A 17574-nucleotide genomic window follows, 5' to 3' on the forward strand; every position below is an offset into this window, starting at 1 on the left:
TCTACCTGTTCTGTTCCATCTTTTTTGAGACTGTACACATGGTCTGTACCAATATTAGTTTAACGTTAAACCAAGATTTGATTTAAGTTAACCTACAATTAAGAGAACAAAAAAAGGAAAAGATTTGAACAATTTTTTTGGTTTCCCATTCGGTGTCTGGTACCCACATTAGAGCCCGATTATATTCGGGTTCGCGCCACGTAGAGCTCCATTCGGGGAGAAGCGACTTGAACAGTTAATTGAGGCAAAATTGCACGAAGCCCCTAATGGAAAAGAATCAAAACAATAAATATTACTTGCTTTATTTATGTCAAGGTATATGATTCGTCACAAAAATATTTTTTTTTTTTTTTAAATTTACAATATTAAACATGTCATGCTGTTTTTGTGATTACGAAATTATGTTATAAGCAATAAATTAAAAAACTTAAATTGAATTTTATAAATATAAAAATCAAATATTCTTCGTAAAATAGATAAAAAATATCATATAAAATAATAATAAAAAAATTATATATAAGATATACGAGCACTTGCTTGTTATTTTTCCATAGCATCTTCCTAAAGTTCATAAATACACCATCTTATGCGTTTGTTAGGGAGCGATTTATCTTTATTATAGATTTTTCAGCACAAACCTGGCTTAGTTGGGTTTCTAGCTCATATACTGAACTCATTTTTCCTGTAATTAAGCACCTAATACAGGAAAAACGAGTTCAGTATATGAGCTAGAAATGGCCTTATAGCATTAATGGCTGTTGCCCTCCATTTATTTTCCTAACATGACAGGAATTGTTTCCACTGCATAGTATATTTCTTTGTTGTATTAATTATTGGTCATTCAATATGAAATTGTAGCAAAATAATTGAAGCATTTAGTTCTTTGTAAATTGTACTATCAGGCCCCTCAATATTTCTGTCGTTGACGTATTTGTCTTAATCAATTATTCTCCCTACAACCCCACAAAAAGCAACATATGTAGGAAAGTTCATTAATTATAAATTAGTAAGGCATCAAATAATTAATTATTGGACAAGATTATGTCAAACATTCGGCAAAGGACAATAGAGATTCTACGAGCCATGCATTTGTCCACAGCATAATTTGCACTATTACAAAAATCAGATGCCGCTATCACTAATTGACAAATTAGACTAATATTGTTATAAAATATATATATGAATGTCCATATAATCTAGGTTTTCCACATGTCCTAAATAAGAGTAGGTACATGTACATTCTAGGTTTTCCACATGTCCTAAATAAGAGTAGGTACATGTACATTTGGTGGCATGTATGAAATGAAGAAAATGAAGCAAGGTACATGTACATTTGGTGGCATGTATGAAATGAAGAAAATGAAGCAACACAAGTTTGATTTTAACTCTTGGTGTTGTCATTGATGACTTCATCAAGAGATTTACCATCTGTATAAATAGATGGTTAAGTTCTCAATTTGTGAAGAGATATAAACAAGAAGTGAATACAATCTCTCTCTCCTTTCTACAAAGTTATTAGTTTGCTTCTCTTGTTTATTTCCAATTATATAGTTTTATAACACGTTATCAGCACGAGACTCTACCACTATTAATTGGATTCCAATAGATTGACGAGTTGCTCTTTTGATTGGGGTATGATACTGATCCGAACACTCTATCTACGAAAACCTTTTGATGAGGAAGGTTTGCACTTTGAATTCGTAGCTTTATTACTCAACCTCAAAGGAAAGTAATTGAGATGTAAGTATTTTTCTGTCACGTAAATTTATGGCTACGTATACCTCAAATAAGTCTGGTAGATTTATTGATTATGTTATTATATATGTCAATGACTTCAATATTTTCTTATTACAATAAGTTGCACAAATGTTTTTTGAATATAGCTACTATCTGTATCTATTCTTGTTAATCATGGAATTTTAACTACTGGACAACACGGAAGTTTAGTTTGTAATGATCCAGATATGTAATATTTAAATTATCTTAATCATGTTTTTTATGATAATTTTTAATTTATGCCTATGTCACATGAAGTGATAATATTATCATAAGCATATTGTGATTACAATTGAAGATATGTTAGAGAAAAATACTCTACGTTATGTGGATACCTTGATTTGCTCCTGAAGTAGCAACATCTTAAAAGAGGTATTAAGCTATCATAATTTGATATGCTCAGAACACGTAGAGATGATTTTGTTCTATTCCTGAAGAATGAGAATTTTTGATAAATGTTACAAATACATATCCATTCCCTGAAGTGAATGTGATAATATGTAGCAAAGCTTATAAATATAAACGTGCATTTGATTATTATGTGTTTGAGCTTAGATACAAAATACTCAGTTAATGATGAATCTCCCTGAAGGAGATGTTTGAAATATTGAAGTTTAGAATTCAATATTTATTTCGTGACACAAGTAGTGTCAAAATTTGCTTTCATGGTACCAGAAGTATTTAAGAAATATTTGGTAATAGAAATTAATGATCAAAGGCTCCAGAAGAGTTAATTATTTATTTACAAGTATCATGATACTAGCAATGTCCAAATAATATCTGATTATGATAAATAAATTGAAGTCTCTTGAAGATGTTATATATGATAATATCATTCATCGTAGATCGTAATTGGTACGATCGGAACACTGTAGTAGACCTGAAGTTTACTAACAATAAAAATGGTTATCATATTGAGACTACAAATAATCGGAATATTAAATATCTTCAAGTTACTATGGGTAAGAAATACACAAGTGAAATGTTACCCGAGCATGATGAGATCACATATCACGATAAACCAGAAGTTTATTGATATACAATTTCATGCAATAGTAAACCAGAAGTTTATTAAAAGAAATAGCACTCGTCATAGTAAACTTGAAGTTTACTGGTACAGATAATTTTATCAGTTGACAAGACCATTTTGATCGTCCTGATTTAAATCTGATGTGCTAATTGAGTATTAAAAACATATTGAAGAACTAGAAGATTCTTTAAGAATTTGTTTGTGTTGCTAGTTCTCATGATAAGTTGATTACACCAGCTAATGTTGGGACTGAATCCCCAAAATTCTGAAAAATATAAAAGGTGAATGTGGGCCCCTTCACCTGTAATGTAATGTCTTAAATAGATGCATCTATGAGACGGTCTCATGTATGTTTATTGTCAACTGGCAGTTTGACATTTACAAAGTTGCTTGCTCAAAATGATTGAGTTGGAAGCACAATTTTCAGAATATGTAATCAAGACAATCATCTTGATAATGCTGGTTTATATCTAAGTTGGTTTGGCATTAGATGCCTCCATAATACAGCCAAACCATTGCTTATGAGAACAGAGTTTCAGATGTTGGTCTGAGATATGATATATTGCATACAACAACACTTGTGTGCTTCAGATCAAAAAATTTTGATAAATTCTCCCCTCATATTTGGTTCAGGGTCAGGAACTAGATATTTCCATCTTTTAGCATTTGATGTGCGGTACATGATTAATGGATATACCATGATGCACACAGATGGATTTTCCCAAAGACAATGGGGACATATGTCACTAAAATAAATGGGAGAGAATAAGCAGCTAAGAAATATGTTGTGAATTATCATCAGTATGATCCTCAGATAATTCAAGTCAAATGCTGGAAGCATTTGCTGACCCAACTATTTCATATTTCATCTGCAAAATGCTCCTAATGTCCCTGAAGGACAGAGTCTACAACATGCATGGAGCATGGTAAACCAATCGGTTCCAAATATAATAATCCTTGAAAAAAAGGGAGGAGCAAATGATCATAATAAGGAGGCAAAGTGCTCTTGAAGAGCCGACGACATAACACTTCATGAAACCTTATGCGAGGTTCAGGTACCTGAAAATAATGAAGTGATGAGATCTCAGTAAGTTATGTCGAATTGCGAACCGATACAACATGATATCTTGTCGACAATATTTTGATACAATATAGCGCGCAATATTGTATAAGGTTGTGAGGATTTTATTTCTACGTATCTTAAAGCATGTTGATGTAGAGATAATCACCAAGTAAAATGATGCATCTTGGTAAACGTAATGTTTATTGGGCCAGCAGTCCAAACATAAGAAAATGTCACATTATTTATAATGACGGAAGTTGTCACAGCCTATATGGCTTACTTGACAAAATTTATATGAAAATTTCTGAAGGGTTTAAAATGACTGAAGCATATACAAATTCTTGGGAAACTTGTTTATAAATCCTTAAATGGATTAAATGAATCAAGGCTGATGTATTGAAATCGCCTTAATGAATATTTATTGACGAAGGGTACCAATAAGATCATGTTTACCCTTGTCTCTATATGATAATCAGAACCTTTCATATTATTATGCAAGTTGATGACTTGAATATTATTGGAGCTCTTGAAGAGTTTCCAAAAGCACTTGATTATATCTGCTGAGAAAATTGAAATGGTCCTGAAGTACCATATATTTGTGCAGTTGATGCATTTATATATCTTGCTATAACTACAGGCATGATATAATTTACTCCAACATGGAGTTATTGAAATAGATCAACTGCATATTGCAAATGAAAGCCCTGACATGAATATATTTGTCCTAACCAATACTGTCAAGTGTTTTGGACATACAGGGCATTCATCTGATCGACATAAGAATTCAATCCAGATGTGTTATCTATTTCCATGAAGGATTATTGTCATGACAGTCAAATCATAGAAAGACAACAACAGATTATGAAGCAAGTCATGATGTACTTGTCCTGATTGCAACAATATTATACGGCGATGATGCAACTCTATCTGAGAAAGGAAGGTGCAGATCATCAACCAGTTCGTCAAATGGTCATTTGACAGATCTGATAAAAGCTCTGCCAATCTCAAGATATGATAAGTTGGTATACAAGATTTGTTACATCATCGTCAAGAATTATGTGATGCTTTAATCAGGGGGAGCAAATACGCATTGTACTCTTTTTCCCTTGATCAAGGTTTTGTCCCATTTGGGTTTTTCCTGGCAAGGTTTTTAATGAGGCAGCTCTCAAAGCGTATTACTAGATATGTATACTCTTTTTCCTTCATTAGGACTTTTTCCCACGGGGTTTTTTCCTAATAAGGTTTTAACGAGGCACGTCATCTATTAATGGTTTGAAGCAATCCGGGCGCATGTGGTATAACCGCCTTAGTGAATATTTGTTAAAGGAAGGCTATACAAATGATGCAATTTGCCCATGTGTTTTTATAAAGAAAGTAAGATCGGAGTTTGTTGTACTTGCTGTATATGTTGACGACATAAACCTTATTAGAACTCCTGCAGGGTTCAAAAAGGCAATTGATTATTTAAAGAAGGAATTTGAGATGAAAGATCTTGGAAAGACAAAATTATACCTTGGTTTGCAAATTGAACATTTGACAAATGGCATTTTTGTCCATCAATCTGCCTATACAGAGAAAGTGTTGAAACGATTTTATATGGATGAAGCACATCCATTAAGTACTCTGATGGTTGTTCGATCACTTGATGCGAATAAAGATCCGTTCCGACCTCAAGAAAAGAATGAGGAAATTCTTGGTCCAGAAGTACCATATCTTAGTGCAATTGGTGCACTAATGTATCTTGCCAATACCACAAGGCCTGACATAGCATTTTCAGTTAATGTGTTAGCGAGACATAGTTGTGCTCCTACAAAGAGACACTGGAACGGAATTAAACACATATTGAGGTATCTAAAGAGAACTATCGATTTGGGCTTATTTTATTCTAGCAATTGCAGTCCCGATCTTGTTGGTTATGCCGATGCAGGGTATTTATCTGACCCACACAAAGCTAAATCTCAAACAGGCTATGTATTTATTTGTGGGGGCGCTGCCATATCTTGGCAATCTACAAAGCAGTCTATTGCGGATACCTCATCAAATTATACTGAGATAATAGCTATTCATGAAGCGAGCCGTGAAGTTGTGTGGCTGAGGTCAATGATACATCTCATTCGAGAAATGTGTGGTTTGAAATGTGATAAAATACCCATAATCTTATATGAAGATAATGCAGCATGCATTGCCCAATTGAAAGGAGGATTCATAAAATAAGATAGGACAAAGCACATTTCACCAAAGTTGTTCTTCACACACGAGCTCCAAAAGAATAGTGATATCAACGTGCAACAGATTCGTTCAAGTGATAATATGGCTGATTTGTTCACCAAGTCTCTACCAACCGCAACTTTCGAGAAGATGGTGCACAAGATTGGAATGTGAAAACTCAAATATTTGGCCTGAAGTTCTCATCAGGGGGAGTTAATACATGTTGTACTCTTTTTTCCATACAAGGTTTTGTCCCACTGGGTTTTTCTTGTAAGGTTTTTAATGAGGCAACCAAATGTATATTATTAGAAATATGTACTCTTTTTCCTTCACTAGAATTTTTCCCACTGGGTTTTTTCTAGTAAGGTTTTAACGAGGCATATTATCTATCAATGGACATTCAAGGGGGAGTGTTATAAAATATATATATATGAATGTCCATATAGTCTAGGTTTTCCACATGTCCTAAATAAGAGTAGGTACATGTACATTTGGTGGCATGTATGAAATGAAGAAAATGAAGCAAGGTACATGTACATTTGGTGGCATGTATGAAATGAAGAAAATGAAGCAACACAAGTTTGATTTTAACTCTTGGTGTCGTCATTGATGACTTCATCAAGAGATTTACCATCTCTATAAATAGATGGTTAAGTTCTCAATTTGTGAAGAGATATAAACAAGAAGTGAATACAATCTCTCTCTCCTTTCTACAAAATTATTAGTTTGCTTCTCTTGTTTATTTCCAATTATATAGTTTTATAACAAATATGATTTAATGATGAGAAATTTCATGGATCATCAGTCAACTTTCACTTTATTGTACTAAAGTCAATATACCATTTTTTATAATGAAAAATCAATCAACTTTGCAAATGAGAAAAATCGCTAAACAACTTTGTGTAATAAAAAAGTCACTCAATTTGCCTGAGTATCGTAGAAAAATTCTCATTTATTTCCCCCTTGCTACTTTCTATGATACTTAGACAAAGTTGAGTGGCTTTCTTGTTACATAAAATAGTTCAGTGACTTTCGTGATAAATAAGTAAATTGTGATTAGCTTTGTTGTTAAATTATTAGGATTATTTAGTTAGTAATTAAAGTGTTGCCACAAGTTACCTTAACCTAAAGGTGTAAAAAGTTTGTCAAGAATAGTTTTGGACCTGTAGTACTCAACAGAAGGAATTGAAGAATCCAACAAATATTGAAAGATAAAACAAATACAAACTGAAAGCAAGAATCTATAGATCTAGTGAATAGTGTAGCTACAATGTGACATAAATTGCCTTGCAAGTACAATATGAATGGAATGTGTTTCCAGTCGCGAACCCAAATTTAGTCGGCCCTTAATACTAATACCGGACACCAGATGGAAAAATGTGTTTATGAACTCATACCATTCTTGCAAGGACTTTAATTATATCATCCGTCGATGGCCTATGAAGAGGATCATCTTCAATACAAGCTTTAGCTAAAACAGCTAAACACAATGCCTCTGCTAAAGGGTAATCTTCCATAAGGCATGGATCAATAAAATTCTTCAATTGTTCAAAACATCCTCCCTCATTAGCTCCCCCTCCCAAAAAATTAATTGAATCCCTCAAGAAATTCCCATCAACGTCTTCTTTCCCCGATATGAGCTCAAGTAGTACTACTCCGAATGCAAAAATGTCCACTTTTTCAGACACCGAGCCATGTACTAGATGTTCAGGGGCAATCCACCCTCCTAGACTCCCGATACTTCCAACTTCCCTGGTTGCTCCAATGCTTGCTTTAGCTCCAAAAAGGGCCAATTTTGCCCTCCAATTCGGGGTCAAGAAGACGTTTTTGTTGTTGATGTTCATGTGTGTATAAGGTGGAATTGTGCAAAAGTGCAAGTAGTGTAGCCCTGTGGCAATGTCAAAAGCAATTTGAGTCCTTTTATGCCACTTTAGAGAAGAAATAGAGGAATTAGACAAACAGTCCCTTAAAGTCCCATTGGATGGATACTCAAATACAAGATAAATAGTGAACCATGTACAAGATCCTGTTATATCATCCTCGCCATAACAAACACCTTGAAGCTTTACAATAAAATCACCGAACCATGTACTAGATGTTCAGAATAAATAGCGAGTGGATTACGGGTTCAAATGAAATCAATAGTTTTGATGGGACCTTATATATATATAGAGAGAGAGGGAGAGAGTAATGTGGATAAGTAATGTGGGACAGAGGGAGTATATACTATGTATGCGTTTGACCATAGAAACTAAATAATTTTTTTCTTTATTTGGAATTTTGAAGATGGAGTTGTGTTTGGTAATAATTTTTGCAAAAAATATTTGGTAGTCTGAATGTACTGAAAGTGAAAAAGGTGAAAACAGGATTTTAGGTGTTTTGTAAATACAATTTCAATTTGTATTTGGAATTTCGCCGGCCAACAGTTGATTTCCAAATAAAGTAAAAAAGAAAGAAAAAATCCTGAGAAAAAAGTGAATAATTCTCATGACCAAACGGATCCTATATAGTTGAAAAAATTCCATCATGTTAATTTTATTTTATTTTAAAAAAAAAAAGTAACAGCCATTTACGGATTAAGAGGTTGTTTGGATTGGCTTATAAGTTGCTTATAAGCTGTTTTCAGTTTTTTTGAGTGTTTGGCTGGCCAGCTTAAAGTCATTTTGTGCTTAAAATAAGCTCAAAAAAATAATTGGGCCCATTTGACTTAGCTTATCTAAAGCAGCTTATAAGCTGAAAACAGCTTATAAGCTAAAAAAAATAAGTTAGACTACCCAACTTATTTTTTTTAACTTATAAGCTGTTTGCAGCTTATAGGCATAAGCTCATCCAAAAAGGCTCTAATTGATGAATGTGTTAATAGAGGAAGGTTTTTGTTAAAAGAAAAAGGGAAAAGAAAATCAGCTTAGCACATCCATTGCCTGGCCTGCGGAAGACAATTTTTTTTATTTTATTTTTAGTAATAAACTAAAATACAAACTAAAGAGCACTTGAAACTCCCAACCCCTTTCCAGGAAAGTTGCTAGGAGAAGCAAGCCTCAGAGAGTCTAATCACAAATATCCTCAAGAAATCCTGTACACTTTCTAGCTTGTTTTGATCTAATAAACATACCTATCCTTTTCTTCACTATAAATTCTATTTGTTGTACTACAAAACTTGTATCCACATTAATATCTTTGAAAATTTTCCGGTTTCTAGCTTGCCAAGTAAAATACACTAGAGCTCCATGTACTGTAGCAACCACTTCCTTTTTCATTTTGCACCAATGTTTCTTCTTTATATATTCCAACACCAGTCTAGACTCCAATTGAGATGCTTGTATCCCCATCCATTGAGTAAGTTCTCTTCATACTGTAAGTTCTTTCCATACTTTTCTTGCCCAGTCACACTCAACAAACAGGTGACTCAGGTCTTCCATCTCCTCTTTGTCACATAGTGCACAGTCAGCAGTTTCGCATGCTATACCCATACCCACCATCCTCTCCTTCGTTAACAACTTCCTTTGTGTGGCTAACCATAGAATGAATCTATGCTTAGGTAATAATAGTCTACTCCACACCAGTTCATGAGCTTCAAAAACAACCTGAATCAATTAATGCTAGATAGCTATTTGCCACAGAGTACTTCCCTGATGCAGTCAACACATATCTGTCAGCATTGTACCAATGTTGCATTCCCAATTTTATCTTATTTAAATTCTTCCAATACCGGTTACACTAAGTCCGTCAACAGGTTCGGATTAATCGGTTCAAACCGGAACCGGTGGAATCGGTTTACCGGTTCCGATCAACCGTTTAATATATACCGGTCCGGTTTCAATTCTTTTGAAACCGGAACCGGTTAAACCGGCTAAATCGGAACCGGATCGGTTAAACCGAGCGAATTAAAAAAAAAAAAAAAAAAAAACTCCCTACCTTCCAAGGCGGGGGTAAGGTCTGCGTACACTTTACCCTCCCCAGATCCCACATTGTGGGATCCAACTGGGTATATTGTTATTGTTGTTGTTGTTGTTAAAATGTAGTTGTTGGGCTGTGTGTTGGACCGTTGGCCAACAGTCCATTTGCAAAAATGGCCATTGCCAAACGGTTCTAAACTCTCATTTTGCCCCCCCCCCCCCCCCCCAACCCCTCAAACTTTTTTTTAACACTTTAACCCATCCCCCACCCCTATATAAACCCCTCTCCATTTTCATTTTAATCCACACCAATTCACTCTTTTCTTTCTCTCAATCTCTTAATTATAGTTACTTTGCAACAATTAGCCACTTTAAATTTCTCCTAATTAAATATTATAAAGTCTTATTATAATTTCAATTATTAATTGTGCAATTATAATATTGTTAGTGGAGTTGGTGATTTTGCAACAATCCGAAGTAGCTTTAGTGAATTTGCAATTCTAGCCGCCTTCACTTTGTTGGAAATTAGTCCGGCAATTTGGTACCTTCATTCCAACTCTATCTTTATTTTTCACAATTTAATTTGTTGCAATTTATTTTCTTGTGATTTATTTAAGTGTGATTTAAATTAATTCTATTTAATAATGGCAAAGAGATTTAGACGTGGTGCCGGTAGTAGCGGTATTGTTAGGGGTGAGTTTAATGAGGAAACATTTGTAAAAGAAACACCTAATTTAGGTATTGATGTTGGTGGAAATAATCCACTTTTAGATCATGAGGCAATGCAACATTATTATACCGACACTTTTAATGAAATTGATGATGATGATGATGATGATGATGATGATGATGAAACACAAGCCCCCGAAAATCCCATAGGAGATACAGGTCTTACACAATCACATACACAAGACAAACCGCCTAGAACTCGTAAGCCAACCGCTAAAATTTGGAAGCATATGAATAAGGATAAGGAAAGACAAACAGCTAAATGTAACATATGTGGACAAGTATTTGCTTTTAGACAAGGAATTAGTAAGGATGGTGGAACGGGTACACTAACTGATCATATGAGAAAGAAACATATGGATGTTTGGGGAGAGCAAACGGGTTCAAATGTAGGGGGTATTCAAATGACGATAGACGCACAAACCGGTAAAAATTTTAAGTATGACAAGAAAAAAGAGCGTGTAGAAATAGCTAAAATGGTAGCTTATGATTGTTTATCATTTTCCTTTCCTTCAGGTTTGGGTTTGTTACTTACATTCAACGTTATTATAATCCGCTATTTGAGGGTATTCCTAGAATTACTTGTAGAGCTGATGTTATAGATTTGTATAAAAAATATAGACTTTATTTACGGCATGTATTTAATTCTTTAAATTGTAATGTTTCTCTTACCGCTGATTTGAGTCTTAATCTTAACAAGTTAGATTTTTTTGCTATTACATGTCATTGGATTGATGATAATTGGGTATGCAAAAAAGAATTATAGCTTTTTTATATGATGAAGGGAAAGGTCGTCACGATGGAAAAAATTTAGCGGATTCAATGTCAATTAAACCCTCCGCTAAAAAATATTTTTCATGTGAGATATAGTTGGCACATTTTAAACTTAATTGTTAAAGATAGTCGTGTGTGTTTTGAAGATTCTAGTCAAAAAGTTAGAGATGCGGTTGCGTTTCTTTTTTGTAATGCTAATAGGGGAAGACTTAGAGATTTTAAGAATTCCCCACGTTGTGGGATTTCACTGGGTTGTTGTTGTTGTTGTTGTTGTGTGGAAAATAACCTTAGACCTAGGAAAATTCAAGTAGAAATTGAGACTAAGTGAAACTACACTTACATTATGCTACAACAAGCATATGAGTATAGAATTCCCATGCAACAAGTTCACAACAAATATAATATTAATAATGATGATTGGTTAAATTTTACGGATTGGGAAGATGTTAAGAAATGTGTTGAACTCTTAGAAATTTTTTATAATGCAACTCTTGCTTTTTCTAAACAATTTTATCCCACGGTAACCGAAATTTTAACCTACTTAGCGGAAATAGCTAGAGTTTTACAAGAGTATAAAAATAAATCCGGTTATCAAGCGGCTATTTTTAATATGACAACAAAATTTAAGAAGTATTTTTTTCCCATCCCAACTTTATTTATATTGGGTTGTCTTTTAAATCCTTGTTTAAAAATGTCTTATACTAGAGTCAATTTGGTCAAATTTATACATTTTTAGCTATTGATGCCGAGTTTGGAAAAGTTTTTAGTCATTATTCTAATTTGGAAGAAAATGCTACACCCGTTGCTCCACGCCCTACTACTTCTCAAAGTAGCAAAAAGGGTTTGTCGGGTTTGTCGCATTTAAAAGTTTTACATTCACATCCAACTCCTTCTCATAATACAAACTTTGATGAATATCACTTTTATTTGATGCAGCCAAATGTGGATATCAAGGAACTAGATGATTTGGACGTCTTAGCATGGTGGAAGAAATACAAGGCAAGTTATCCGATACTTTCAAGAATGGCTCGAGATATCCTCGGTTTAAATATCAACCGTGGCTTCGGAGAGTGAATTTAGCCAATGAAGACAACAAATTGGAGACCATAGATACTCATTATCCGGATTTAGCTTGCAAGTACTAGTGTGCATTCGCGATTGGATTAGATCGGAGCGACGCAACCAAAACTTAGAAGCGGTGGAAGGCGAAGAGGAAGAGATTGAAGATTTGATAGCAAGTGGAGCGGACCAAATGAAAGACTTTGAATATATCTTCATGACCGAATATGATATGGGGGAAATTAACCAAATGATTAACAATTAGCGATTCTATTATTCTACTATTTCTTTGCAACTCATGTACTATTTGCAAGTTAAAAAAACTACAACTTGCAAATAAATATTATCAAAGAATGAATAAAATATATGGCTCATTGAGCTTTCTTCTATTTACTTGTGTTCATATTTTTACTTATATTAAGTTAGGAATATACCTAAGATATACTAAGAATATACTTATAATATACATCTACTTAAATTAAAAACTAGAAAGTTATATACTTGAAAAATAACTAAAACATACTAAGAATATAATTATACTATAAATATACTTAATTTATAAAATACGAATTTATAAACTTAGAAAAAAATTAAGCTATAAATAACTTAAGCTATAATATATACGTTATAAGTATACATATAACTTAAACATATATATATATATGTTACGTATAACTTAAACATATCTATAGTATACGTATAACTTAAACATATATATAAGTTATATAACCTAAGTATATTGATATATATATATATATACGTATATTCTTAGTATATTTTAGGTATATGTAGTCTAACTTAAGCATATAACTTAATATATATATATATATATATATATATATATATATATATATATATATATATATATATATATATATATATATATATATATATATATATGTATATGCTGTATTGCTGTTAGTCAGTAAATATATAAATTTTACTTATAAACTTATATAGCATATGTAAATATACATACAATATACTAATAAATATTATAATATATATATACTATACAAAAAACAAACAAAAAAAGTTTTGGACATGTTAGAATCGGACCGGTCCGGTTTCGATTTTTTAACCGGTAAACCGGAACCGGTGGCTGGTTCCGGTTTTTTAATCGGAAACTGGGCCGGTTTGTTAACCGGTTACCGGTCCGGTCCGGTTCGAACCGGTTAACTGGCTTAGGTTACACTCACTAGGTGGAGAATGCACCCAGAAGTCTTCATCTGCTTTCATATGAATTTCATAGATCCATTTTACCCATAACATCTCGCTGTTGGTCACCAACAACCATATTAATTTTCCCACATAAGCCAAATTCCACTTCCTACAATTCTTCACATTTAATCCACCATACTTCTTAGGTGTACAGACAAATTCAATAGAATATTTTACTAACATTATCTATGGATACAACACTACGGAAACATACAGAATCTGGCTACATCAATGGTGAAATCTGCTACTAAATGGAGATTTTAGTGCAATATTACAACCACAAGATAGATTTATGAAGTGTATATATATATATATCAATATATAATATAAAGCTAGGCATAAATAAGGTGAGGTGACACCTCTCTATGGCCTTCATTCCTATTTATATTTTTTGTCTTTTTTTTTATTTTTTTTCCTCCTTCATTCTATTAGTTTAGTTTATTAATAAAAAGCCTAATAATCTTTATTAAATACTCCAAACAGAATTAGTTTTATATCAGTAAAGATGGCAGAATAAAGATAGTGTTTTATTGCTGCTACGTGGGAGAATATATATATATATTTTTAATATTAAAGTGTGTTGCTGTTACGTGGGACGGTGGGAGGGTAATTAAATTCTTATTAATGTGTAATTAATGTCTCAAAGGGAGGAGATAAAAGGACAAAAACCTAAATCTCATGCATATTGCCAGGTAGGGGTGTCCAATAGGCGGGTTGGGCTGAAATTGACCTAGTCAAAATGGACTAAGGTAATAAATGAGTTGGGCTAACATTGGCCCAAAAGTTACTTGGGCCGAAATAGATTGAGTTGAAATGGGCTAAAAATGGGCTTGGGCATGACCCGCCCAACTTGACCCAGTTTTTTTAAGGGTCTATTTTCTAGAAAAATATTTTTCGTGGAAAATATTTTCGAGGATTTTTCATGGAAAATATTTTCGAGGAAAAACAAAATCGTGAAAAATATCTCCCTTCATATCAAACACGCCACAAACTTATAAGATTCATGATACAAAGTGTATACATACAAGAATAAAGTAAATCTCAAGCAATAAACTCAAATTTAAGTAAATCTTAAGAACGGGCTAGAATTGAGCTAGTATTGGGCTAAGTTGGAGATCACTTTAAAATGAATTATATTAGGTTGGGCTAAAATCAACCCAATATGAAATTATCTTGAGTCGGGCAATTTGCAGGATTGCCCTTCGCTGGAGGTGGTCTTTAATTTTACCCCTCAAAATGGTGGTCCTTAAAATTTGCCCTTCAAGCAGAATTTCTGCCTAGCGAAATTTTGTCTTGCGATTTTTTTTTTTAAATTGAGCTGGGGTTCGGATCCACAACCTCAGGGTGTTAGGCGAAGGGCAATACTTAAAGACCACTAATTGAAGGGCAAAAATTAAAGACCACCCCAAATGAAGGGCAATCCACGCAAAAAAAAAGTCTTGAGTTCAACCCATAAAATTTTGGGCGGGTTGGGCGAGTCATCATCTTTTGGGTCATATTTGACACCCCAATTGCCAAGGATCCATTTCTTTAATAGGGCCAACAATTTTTTAAGTAAAATTTTCACAAATAGCTACCTTTTAGCTGCTTCTAACAAGTTATAACTACAAATTCATTATTTACAATTCGTAATTGGTTTTTCCTATATTTAGGTCCTGGACGCGTCGCATAAATATAGCCAAAATATAGACTAAATACACGGAACTGTTTGCAAATAATGTCTCTATTTAAGGGGAAAAAATCTTTTTCAAAACTAAACAAAAATTTGTTTTTAATGTTCCATAAATCACGCAAATCTCATTCTCTTCCATATCTAATCACATATTTCATTCAACATCTAATCATTCACATAAAATTTGAATTCAAAAACTCTCTTCATATTTTTTCCCAAAATATAACTAAAAAAAAATCTCTTTTTAATGTTCCATAAATCATGCAAAGCTTGATTTGTTCATCAACTGAATTACACGTTTCACCGAGTAATTGCAACTTTTTTTTTTCTGAAATTTTTAGTTTTTTTTCATATATATTTTGGCTATATTTTTAATTGTATTTTGATTATTATGTTCAATATTACTTATTCTGGTTTCTGTTGACTATATTTAAGATATATTTTCACTATATTTAGAAAAATTTCAGAAAAAAAAAAGTTGCAGTGAAAACGTTGCTACCTCAATTATGAACTCAATTATGACTATATTTTGGCTATATTTTTTAATTATATTTTGATTAATATGTTCAATATTACTTATTCTGGTTTCTGTTGACTATATTTCAGATATATTTTTCATATATTTTTTAAAATTTCAGAAAAATAAAAAAGTTGCAGTGAAAACGTTGTTACCTCAATTATGAACTCAACTTGAATTCGATATTTCAACAGATGAATTCAAATATATATTCGTCGTTTAAAACGCAAAAATAACAGAGAATCTTACATATTTTAGGAAATAGAGTTGTATTTTGGGGGTGAAAGGTTGAAATTAATGAGCAGTTAATACAGAGTAAAAAAAGAAGTGAAAGAAATCAGAAACTGATTTGAAAAGCACAAAATTAGAGGAGAGGGGAGTTAAAAGCGTGTATATTTAGGAAAAGGGAGGAGAGAGAAAGTGTGCAGCTAAAAAATAGGGGTGTGGGGAGTGGTAAGTTAATTGGTAGAAAAGTAGGTAGTTATAAGTTGTAAAAATATAATATTATAGCTGCTAAACTTAATTATTAAAAAGTATAGTTATGTTCCATATATATGTAACATAGTAAGCTATGTCAAGTAAAAATTACATTTTTTAATGAAAACATTACACTCTCGAGTCTTACCCAATATTTGTCAAATTTTGGTAATTCTTTCTATGCTATTTAAACATTGGATATATTTCTTCTAAAGTAATTATATTCACTCTAAATTCAAAAACTCTTTTTAACTCCCTATTTGTCCAACTTAAATTTACAGAGTTCATAAATATAAAGTTAGGCATAGATAAGCTGATGTGACACCTCTCTATGACATCCATTGACATTTATCTTTTTTCTCAATTTTTCGACTTTTTTAAAATATTTTTCTCAAAATATTTGCTGAAAATTGATATCACTCTATCAATAAATTTATAATTGTCCACATTAGCATTTAAGACCAATAATCTTTTAGGATAATAAAAACGGTGGAATTTGAAGAGACTAAAAATTGTTTCTATTCTCTAATTAAACATAATCATTAGTACATATAAATGCATATTGATATCACCATATATATATATATATATATATATATATATATCTTTGGCACATAGTCTTGCTCGCAACTTTGTGCCTCTATTCGTTCTCTTTGTTTTAATGTTTTTTCTTCTTCTTTATATTTCTGCCCCAATGCAGCTTTTTGGCTTGCAAATGCCTTTCATATCCCCATTTCTTCTGGCTTTTCAGTTGTGTAAGTATACGTTTCGTTTGAATCTTTAACTTTTTAGCTATCGTGTGCTTTAAAATAATATTATATACTTCCTCTGTTTCTAAATAAATGGTGTTTTAGACTTTTCATTTTGATTCAAAATAAGTGGTATTCTAGAATTTCAAGAACAAATTGATCTTATTCTTTTAAAATTATCCTTATTTACATAATCAAGAATCATTAAGTAGTTTCCAGGAAACAAGTAAAATTTGATTAGGGGTATCTTAGTAAAAACACTTCTAATTTTCTAGGAGTGACCAATTTCTTAAGTGGTGTGCATAAGCTAAACACACCACTTATTATGAGACGGAGGGAGTATTATATTTTCACACAAAAAGTAGTATCTAAGTGATATACATTTATATATGTCGGGCAAATT

General features: G+C 32.6%; 1 protein-coding gene across 1 annotated transcript; it reads right to left on the reverse strand.

The window, feature by feature from the left end:
- Window positions 1-7468: 7468 nt before the first annotated feature.
- LOC132600290 (protein LYK5-like) lies at window positions 7469-9547 on the reverse strand. Its single transcript, XM_060313357.1, has 2 exons — window positions 9431-9547; window positions 7469-8140 (listed from the first exon to the last, which is right to left on the reverse strand). The coding sequence occupies exons 1-2, from the start codon at window positions 9545-9547 to the stop codon at window positions 7469-7471; spliced, it is 789 nt and encodes a 262-aa protein (XP_060169340.1).
- Between the last annotated feature and the right edge of the window lie 8027 nt (window positions 9548-17574).

The sequence above is a fragment of the Lycium barbarum genome, chromosome 6 (genome assembly GCF_019175385.1).
Source record: "Lycium barbarum isolate Lr01 chromosome 6, ASM1917538v2, whole genome shotgun sequence".
NCBI classification, from domain to species: domain Eukaryota; kingdom Viridiplantae; phylum Streptophyta; class Magnoliopsida; order Solanales; family Solanaceae; genus Lycium; species Lycium barbarum.